This window comes from Vigna unguiculata, chromosome 4 (assembly GCF_037176805.1).
Source record: "Vigna unguiculata cultivar grain cowpea cultivar isolate G323 ecotype 2 chromosome 4, ASM3717680v1, whole genome shotgun sequence".
NCBI lineage: Eukaryota > Viridiplantae > Streptophyta > Magnoliopsida > Fabales > Fabaceae > Vigna > Vigna unguiculata.
The window spans coordinates 14,562,010-14,572,957 of NC_140795.1; the positions used below are offsets into that span (position 1 = coordinate 14,562,010).

General features: G+C 33.9%; 1 protein-coding gene across 1 annotated transcript; it reads left to right on the forward strand.

Moving 5' to 3' along the window:
- The first annotated feature begins 2,324 nt into the window (after positions 1-2,324).
- On the forward strand, positions 2,325-4,651 carry LOC114180474 (uncharacterized). Its single transcript, XM_028066790.2, has 4 exons — positions 2,325-2,447; positions 2,524-2,662; positions 2,757-2,956; positions 3,062-4,651. The coding sequence occupies exons 1-4, from the start codon at positions 2,325-2,327 to the stop codon at positions 4,382-4,384; spliced, it is 1,785 nt and encodes a 594-aa protein (XP_027922591.1). The 3' UTR covers positions 4,385-4,651.
- Positions 4,652-10,948: the final 6,297 nt, after the last annotated feature.

Here is a 10,948-nt window from a genome sequence, read left to right on the forward strand (position 1 = left end):
CGGTGTTGTTTTAGAAATTTGGTGTTGTTGTTTTAAAAATAAATGGTGTTGTTGCTGTTTTTTAAAAGTTGGTGCTGTTTTAAAAATTGTGTTGTTCTATATTACTAGGTGCAGAATTATGGTTGTTGTTTCTGTATGAAGAATTTTTGGTAAGTTATATGTTAAAATCCTTAAGTGCAAGAAAATAATATTGGGGTTGTGGTTTGATGATGATGTATGGTTAATCATATGATGATGAAGTATAATATACATGTATGTATGTATGTTTGTGATGGTGGTGTATGTATTCTCTCGTAACCGTAAGACTTTGGCATGAGCTTAGCAAGAATGCTCTTACCTAAAGTTCTGGTGAGCAGGTAAAGTTGATGCTTGAAAGTCTTATGGAAAGCAAAAGGGCCCTTTTCAAGAGGTGTTGTTGTGTATAAAAGGTAATGAGTGGTTATAAGAGAAGAAGATACTTTATTGTTAATATTTTTTGGAACAATTTTTATTTAGGAAAAATGTATGAGTCAGATGATTTGAACATAGATATTCTTTTAAATTGGAAAGTTTATGTTGATGAAATAAAATAACGGTTTTTCATAGTTTGAAAATTTTATTATTTTAGTAGCATGGAGACAAGATGTTACATCTTACATGTATTTTGGTCTTTTTCTTGCAATGTTTGTCTTAATTTCTTGTAGCTTAGCTAATACAAGAGCTTAAACTTAGATTCAACTGCATCAAAACACCTCAGAATATCCATAGAACATTTATACAACTAAAAACTTATTTTTAACATGTTTTTGTAACTAACGATTAATTAGCTTTCTTTGAATAAATATTAATTAAAATAACATTTAAAGCACAAAATGAAATAAGAAACTAAGTTTATAAGTTAAATGAGTACTCAAATTTGCACTCATTAGTGGACATCATGGAGTTGATGAGGCAAACCAACTTAACGTCGAGTTCCAAGGGATTATTAATGTGATAAAAGCTTTAAAATAGATCTTGTTGATCATACGAAAAAGGTAACATTCTTTGCAACATAGAATAAGTAAATGATTGTAGGTAAAATATGATGTTTGCTTAAAGCTACGTGCTTATCGTTTGAGCTCATAAATGCTTATCAAAAGTAGTAATAAGTCTATAATGTTATATCATCATATAGACAAAACACTTATGTATTCATGATTTGTTGCTTATCAAAACTTCTCTCTTATGGATGAAGCATAATCATGCTTTATGCTTAGTTGTTTTCAAAAAGTGTTGGACTTTTTCTTAACAATTAAATTCTTCTTTGTATTTTCATACTTGAGAGAAACCTAAGACTAATTCAAACATAAGATACTTGGAAAATGACAATTAGATTAGTGATTTATCATAGAGTGATGTATTTTGCTATTCGAGGAAAGAGGATGAGTAAGGCATGTCTTATGGCGTGATGGTATAATATTTGTGGGGAGAGAGAATCTCATAGTCTTAGTAAGATTTTATTGTATGCCAATATGTAATTATGCTTTTTAAGATTTTACAATCCTATTAATATAATAAATCAGACTCTTTAGGATTTTAAAATCTTTTTTATATAAATTATTTTAATAGAATTTTACAACTTGAAATATATTTTTGTTGCATATGTTAGAACTTCATTGTATTCAAAATAAGAAAATAATTTATAATATAGTTTTAACATGCACAATAATATATGTTCACACTCACATATGAATGGCAAACAATTAAAGAGAATTGCACTAGACAGGTGGTGTGCTCATAAAGATTACGACTAAACAAGTGTATCCACTTTGGTCGAATAGAACTTAATAATAACAATTAATATTATAAAAGATTTAACATTATGTAAGCTTGAAAACTTTTAAATTGTAGAATATTTTGCCCTTTTTATTTTATATTTACTTCAATTTTTCATTAGTATTTGTTTCACTATTTGTTTTATTCATAGTGTTTTATCTATATCTAATCATATTGTTTTTAATAATGCAAATTAAATACAATGTGTTCATGCTCCAATGAAATAATTACGTAATTAATAATTTAAAGGAAAAAATTAATTATTTGTTTAAAAATTTAAGAAAACTATTGGTTAATAAAATGGATGATGATACACATTAATTAAAAATTTTAAAAGTTATGTATTATTTAAGTTTAATAATTAATTAATGAATATTAATTTAAGGTAATACAACCAAAAATGGATGATGATTTTGTATTAAAGGGTTATAATGGGTGGTTGTGGTTAACAAATACAAAGGTATGGTTGTGAGTGGTTTTGTTTGGATAAATTGATTCAATTAGATTGTTATTATTCCAAAGGAACTACAATGACAAATGATAAGATCTTTGTATTAGCAGGTGAGAAGAGCGAGATGTTAAGCTTGGTGAAGAAGACTTTCTATTCTAACAAAGGAATCTTTCTCCGTGAACTTATCATTAATGCTTCTAATGTAAGTTATCGTTCAAATTTTATTTTCTATTTGTAATTTTTTTGTAATTGTTATTGATTAACGTATGCATGAACAGGCTTTGGATGAAATCCAATTTGAGAGGCTCACGAAAAAAAATATTTTAAATAATGATGAACTAATTGTTAGATTAATCCTTCACAAGGTTAACAAAACACTTTCTATCATCGACAATGGTATTGGCATAACCAAAGTAGGTAGGTAGGTGATGATATTCCACTTTCATTTGCATTGCATTGTCATTAATTGTATTCACGTGTGTGTATGTGTGTGTTTGTGTGTTTGTTTTAGATTTGGTCGATAATTTGGGTGTTGGCTTCTACTCTACTTATTTGGTTGCTCATAAGGTTATCCTCACCTCCAAGCATAATGACGATGACCAATATATTTGGGACTCTCAACCTGGTTCGTCTTTCTTTTTAACCAAGGATATCGATGACCAACGACTCCCTAGGGGAACTAAAATCACCCTCTTCCTCAAGGACGATCAAGTACATAAATTAAGTCATTACTTATTTTACATTATTTCTTCTGTTCAATTTAAGTCATTCATATACTTTATGTTACATCTTTTGTTCACTTATTATTGTCAATAGTTGGAGTACTTGGAAGAGACCACCATCAAGAATCTCATTTGCAAAGACTGTCAACAAATTACCCATCCTATTTACCTTTGGAGCGAGAACACCAAAGACCATTGGAAACTCATTAACAATTGGTTGCACGATCAAGAGATGCGCAATAAATTTGTGGCTCAAAATCTTGGAAAACATTTACCAGATCATCTTGAATTCAACGTTCTTTTCAAATTGTCATTGAAATCTCTTAAAAGATTTGGGTGCATACGCAAATCATGGGCTCTCTTGTTGGAAAATCCAAATTTCACGAACCTTTTGCGCTTTAATTTAATATGGAACCAAAATTCATGCTTTGATGATACCTCTCTCCTACTATGCCTCGGTCCAGTTAACAACCAAATTATTCGTAAGTCTTCCTTATATTCACTTTGTGGTAATAAGTTTCAGAATTTGGAAATATTAAATTGGCCAAATCCACATATAGAAGGTCACGCTTATGGATGTTATATTTTGGGTTCTTCTAGTATTAATGGAATTATTTGCCTCTACCTAGAAAGTACAGGAATTGTGTATTTATGGAATCCTTCTACCAATGAATGTAAGGTCACACCGCCTAGCCCAACTGAGGATATACCGTATTATGTCGACATTATGATTAAATATGAAGGATTTGGGTATGATTGGGCTAGAGATGATTATAAGGTGATTAGAAACGTATGTTATTTTGAAGATGGACACTTGGACGGAATTAATTATGGGGAATGGGATCTTAGAGATTTATGGGAGATTTATAGCCTAAGAAGTAATTCTTGGAGGAAACTTAATATTGAATTGCTTAACTGCCAGGGTATTAATGATACATTCTACTTAGAGGGAATGTGCCATTGGTTGTGTAACAATGACAAGGAAGGATATTTGGTATCATTTGACATAAGCAATGAGGTATGTTATACCACCCTCACACCCTTAGATATACCCACAGAAATATACAATGATTTTAATTTGTATTTGGTGAGGAGACAATTATTTCTCTTAAATGGGTTCATTGCTTTAATGTCAAATTATAACGATACAACTATATTTTACATATCAATTCTGGTTGAAGTTGGTAAGAAAGAAACATGGACTAAAATCTTTACTATTGGACCTTTACCTTCACTTTCGTTTCCAATTGGAACAAGTAATATGGGCAATATACTCTTCCAAACAAATGATGGTGACCTAGCTTGGTTTGACTTAAGAACCAACCTGATTGAGAAGCTTGGTGTCAATGTACATGAACGTAATTGCCAAATAATACTTTATAAGAAAAGTCTTTCCGATCGAAGGATAAATACTTAATGTCTTCTTTTGTTTTCACCTAAATGACTTATGACTACTTATATTAGAGTTTTCTCCTACAAATATCCAAAGTGGCTTGTTAGTTTCTCATTGTAGTTCTCTCAGTTTATACCCCCCTTTGTGGCAAAGTGGAAATTATAAATATAATACAACTAACCATTGTAATGGAATTTTGTATCACAATTACTCGACATTATTTGTGAATATAGCCAACTATCCTATGATAGTGTTAAATTGTCATCAATGTTACAACTTGTTTTATATTTACATTATAATTGTTTATTTGAATTTACCCACAACTATGTGCTAATGTTCCTTCTTAAAATTTAGGAAAAAGTCAAAGTGTTCAATTATGTTAACCATTGACTTGAATTACTTTACATCTCATGTTGATTTTTTAAATATAGATTGAAGTTTGTTTTGTTTAAAATACATTAACTAAGTGAGTTAGTTACTCATGTATTAGAATATATATATATATATATATATATATATATATATATATATATATAAATTATCTATCTATTTAAATTAAACTACTTCTTATTATGATATTATTTATTTTCTTACTATATGAATCCCAAAATTTATTTATTAAGATTAATGAAAGTAATCAAATGTTAATGGCTAACATATTAGTTCATGTTAATAAGAAGACAAAAACATTATTCACTCTCATCCATTTTATAGTTTTAACACCCCAAGTTGGGATGTCATGAAGAGTTATATAAATCGTATACTTTTAGTGGAAAACAATTACTGAAAAAACGTACTTAAGTAAAAGCTTAGAATTTAATTTATTAAATATTGTAGTTAAAAACATCAATTGTCTAAAAAATTTCAAATAACAACGACAAATAAGAGAATTACATCGTCTTTGATACTTAAGTTAAACAACTTAATAAAAACGAATAAAAATCTCGAGTTTACCACTTCCTCTCGTCAATCTACTCCGTGCCATAATCATCTGCATTATCACCTGCTCCTATATAACATGCACATCATATGATCATTGCACACATATAAACACACAAAACAAACAAATAGGGGTAAGCTAACCATAACCACTGATATATAAAAGAGATTTACCAAAATAAGACATTGCATTTAATACTAAACATCACATCCAAGTAATATACTTAAGCATTATAATTACAATCACATCATGCATGAGAAATAAATTTCCATAAAGAAAACCCCTCCCAACGTGTAAAATATAATGGTTATATTAAAGAAAAGATCCAAACTATAACCCTAATGTCATGCACTTACACCCGTGAATGATTTATCTAATTGAACCAAACGCTACTAATAAATATATAAAAGGTAATCTTCCAAACCACAAGGTCTGACGCACAATTGTAAAAAGAAAAAACTAAAGGAAAATGCAAGGCTACCCCACATCCTAGACGTGATGGAATCTTACATTCAACCCATCAACCACATCCTAGACAAACGTTCAACCCATCAAAACATTGGAATATATGCTAATTACATGTACTACACCACAAAGGAAGGAAAAAGAATAAGTTTATGTGTATGTGGACCCCTCATGTACCAAAAAAGAGAGAGAACCCAAATAATATGCAACTACACACCTGAATGACTTCTCTCATGAAACCCAAAAGCTTTAAAGAATGAAAACAAAGTACATTTAGGGTCCATGGTCTTCCACCAATCATGTGAAAAGGAACAACATAGATGCTTGGCAAAAAAATTTAACCCCTACATTGCACCGTGAACGTGAAGTGAAAAGGAAATAAAACTCAAGTTGTCTCCACCATCATAAATGTGCCTCGATTTGTAGTCTTTCGTGGATCCTCCCCAAGGAAAATGACATAGTGACACACCAATTTTTACAACTTCTCTTACAACCTGACGTGTCACCGCCACTTTCTATTTTTTTTTTTAATTTCAAAATGCACATTGGTTCTGTATGAAAGGAGAAAGGTTTTTCACTTTCTATTTTTTGTTTGAATGGTAGAGCAAGAGGCACGAAGGGAGAAACCTGCGAGTGTCGTTGTTGTACTGGAGAGCACATTCTCATCATCCTTAACCGCGACAGATAAACTATTGAAAAGGTGATGAATCTTGTTGAACCTTTATTCTTCCTCTTGTCACCATTCATTCCTAAACCCCATTTTATCCGTCATTTTATGTGTTGGTGTTGTTCGTTGCAAGGGTGTGGGCTTACCCATTGGTGGAAACCTTCGTATGTTGTGCCTCCATATCCCTTGGAAAGTAGCCATCCATTTTTAGTGTAGTGGCATGGTGAGCTTCGTCGCGTTAGTGTTTGAGGGTTTTGTCTTTGTCGTCAAAGCTTATCGGGGGTTCTTTTTGTAGAGGAAGTTGTTTTTGAGTAAAGCTTTTTTTTTTCTTCACTTTTCTTCTAATTAATACTTGTTGAGAAGGGGAGGTGGAAGATTGTATTTTGTTGGAATGTGAGTTGTTTGGGTTAGGGTTACTTTTTTGTTGTTAGTTTCAATCATTTATGTTTCTCAAATTGTTCGTTTTCCTTTGAAAATGCTTTTCCCTAAATTGGTATTTGGAAAATTTTGTTGGGTTTTGTGTATTTGCTTGTTGTACCAAAATATTTGATTGAGTGTTTGAATCCTGATTGCGGAGTGTGTTTTGATTTTGTTGTTGGCATGAAGGTGCATAGTTTTGTTGATTACTATTGCATTACCTTACATGGATGATTAATGTAAGCGTCAATCATCAGTGCAAAAGTTGGAGAAAGAAGTCAGAAGTAAAGTTAAACCATAGTGACTAAAGTGAAGGCATCAATAGAGAAGGATATGAGTGCAATTTTGCTATGTAGTCATGTACTAGTCTTATGTTTCATATGTTGTAGATTATTTTGATTTGTGATTTGTGATTTTTTATTTAATCGTTTCGTTATATTGTAGGTTTGTATTGAACATTGATGCCAAACAAAGTATATTGTTCAAGTGAACCGTGTATTGAGACCTAATCATCTTTCTAGAATTGAATTGACTCCTTTTAGATGGTGCTTGAAGTTGGAGGACGAGTTGAACATTAACTGTGCACTGATAATAGAGGTTGATAGTCGATGGGTTTGAAATGGCGAATTCATAAAAATTAGGCAATACTTGGTACAATTAAGTTGTGAAGATGTGTAGATTTGTTTGGGGTTGACTGCAGCTGGTGAAGACGTAATTTTTGATAATGATGTTTGTCGTGAAGTGGGATTATTGTTCTACAATAAGGAAATGATGATAAAGGACTTCATCGAAAATCGAACCAAAGCAACCCAAAATATGCAGAACCCGAAAATCAAATCAAAACGAAAAGCATCGCTTGGCGGATGTTCTTCACCGCCAGGCAATTCATGATCAACCTAGAAAACTGGGTGGCGGGGCTTGTGTCGCCTGGCGGCACTAAGCTCACCGCCAGGCGGTTCCTATTAGGAACCTAGAAAAATAGGCAAAATGCATGTGTCACCTCGTGGCAGTTCATCACACGCCAGGCGGTTTTTGGAAAAATTCCTAGAAATGCGAAATTCAACAAAAATAGACATTGATCATGCAATAACATACGATACAACATACATTTAATTATTAACCAATTAAAACGACGTTAATCAACACCCCTAACCTGGTGTCCTTTGCTTAATTTGAATGTGAGATTCTTCTTCTTGGCCAAAAAATGTCTTCCCTTAGTGCTCCCGCATTCCAGCTCCAAACAGACTCTTAATTCTCTCAACACACTCTCAAATTCGCTCTCCTCTCACTATGTAACAATGACAACCTTGCAAACCTTTCTTCTAACCCTAAATTGGCTTTTTAAGGGTGCCTTAATGCTAGGTTAATTACCAAAACAAAAATTTGGTTTAATGATGCTTGTAAATACCATTCAAGGACCATTATGGCTGATTCTCCAGCCTTCCTTGGCTGCCATTCAGCTAGGGTTTTTCCTTGCCCTTTTCGCAAAAAGAAAGTTTAGTTTAGGTTCACCAAGGTTCAAACCCATCCCATGCCAATGTCAAATCAATGCATAACCATTTAACCAATTCATGTTTCGTGATGATTAATATAATTCTATGATTATATTATAACTTAACATGATCAAGCATATTACTAAAAATACTAATAATTAAATAACACACAATTGACATACATAAGACTCGAACCCAAGTCCTTTCACACTATAAAGTACTCTCCACCATTTGAGCTAGTACTTTTCCACATCACATCAATCACTATTAAATTCCATAAAGGCTTCCACGACCCGCATTTATTAATTAATTAATTATTTATTTAATTAAATTTCACGGGTCTTACATTCCCCCTACCTTTAAAAATTTCGTCCTCGAAAATAGGACTTACCAAGAAATAGGTGAGGATAAGACTTCTTCATGAGGTCTTCCACCACCCATGTCATCTGTTGGATTACCTCTTCCTAGTGAACCTTCACAGTTCGTATCTCCTTCCTTCTGAGCTGCTTGACTTGGGAATCTAAGATTTTTCACTGATCTTAGTCTCAGCGTTAGGGTTCTCGCACCTAAACGTCCTCCTTCCCTAACACGTGCATCGAACTTGCAACGTACTTCCTCAACGGTGGCACATGAAAATTATTTAGTAAGTTTGTCCGATGCTGTGCCAAAGAAATCTCGTATGCGGCTGGACATATACTCCCCGTGATCTGGTATCGTCTGATGAATTTCAGAGTTAGCTTCCTGATTTTAATCATTCTTCCAATGCCAATAATTGGAGTAATGCTAAGGGTCCCATGCTTTCCAGTCTCACACTCCAATATCCTTCTCCTCCTATCCACATATAACTTCTGTTTGTTCTGTGACACACGTATACAATCCTGGATTAAAATAGCCTTTAATTTTGTCGATTATAGCAACTCAGTCCAATAATCACTGGCTCCCAATCCTATCACCCATTCCATTGCATTCTTCCTCTCTTACCATCCAATGCCCCTTACGGTACCACTCATGCCTTGGTCAATACTCCACTTGTATAGTTTAACTCTCTGAATTTTCCTTAGCGATCCACTAAGTCTTGCAATCCTTCTGGGGTTTACACTGATTCCTTATTATTAGGTCTTCGAGATCTTGTTTCACCCACTTCTCTTTCTTATCATGTTCATTTGGTCTTGTTCAACTCTACACTCCTCCTTACCCAGACATACCCTGGGATGGTTTTAACATATCATTACCTCCCTTGCAAGATTTATCAAACTTGTTCTGACGATTTCACTGAGTCTACACTGCTACCTCCCCTATAACTCCTCCACCTGCTTCTTTAATTTTTACACCCTCAGTAGAAACTATCCCATTAAATACAATTTCTCTTGGTTTTGATTGACACATCAACGTTGTAGTGAACCCCATCACTTATAGATGAAAATTCTAGCACCTTCTCCGGAAACGCATCTAAGAAATCTTTCGTAATTGCAATCCCTTGCCTTTATATTTCGTCCATCCTTGTTAGCCGACTCGGATTGCCATGATGTTCTGCCCCCTTCTTTCCTCTTGATCAATAAATAGTACTCCACGGTCGATTTATCTCCTTTGTGTCATCTACGCCACTTTGTTGGTATCCCCTCGATCAGGGAAGGAAAGCAGGGAATAACCAATTTTCCTTTCGTTTCTGTCCCAATCACACAAAGGAGTCGATTTCCAATTAATCTCGAGGTTGAATCCTTTGATCCCCAGTAGCCCACCATACGAGAATACTTCTCCCTTGGCCGTAACTATAGTCGAAAAAAACCAACCTCTCACTACCAACTCCCTCTGCAGACTATCAGAACCCAAATCTCTTATGGCACAACCCAAAGTATACGATCTCCATTAACACAAAATTCACCTCTCAGGTACTACTTTTATACCTTGTATCCTTGAATGTGCTTGTTTGCTTCAATCAGTCCATCACCGTTTATCATCCTGCTTCCCTTAAGAACAACTTACGTTGTAGCTCATGTCCCAACTCAAACTTGTCTCTCTTGCGAGCCACCCCCATTATGATGTCCCTTATACTCTTGACCTGAATCGCGGTCCTTGTTAACAAATTTCAACTACCTCCTATGATTTACCCAGGTATAAAACCTTGAACACACTGTATTCTCACCACCAGATTGGTCTTCCCGTTTCGATTTAATCATCCGAGCTCTGCCTCAACTTACCTTTAACTTGAGATTATCCCTCTTGGTCTCTACCCTTTTGTTTTAACCTTTGCTTCGTACTTTCCACCACTTACTACCTCCAACTTTATACCTATACTAGAGAGTAGTACCAATTTAACTTCCCAACTTCGCGACACCAATAGACGTTTTAACACTTGAGGTATTAGTCCTAAGAACTCATTCTTGAAGATCCCCTTGCCTAACGCATTGCTTTTGGGTCCTAATGTCGCTTTTAGGCTCATCAAACCAACTTAGCTTTCCTTGCCCACCGAGATATCCTTCTGCGTACTCACATCTTCTATCAAGAGATTTTCTTAAAATCCCTACCCAACTCTTGCAAAACAAACAGATCAAGTTTGACCTTGATTCTGTAGTCAACCATTACAGATAACACACACAGATCACAAA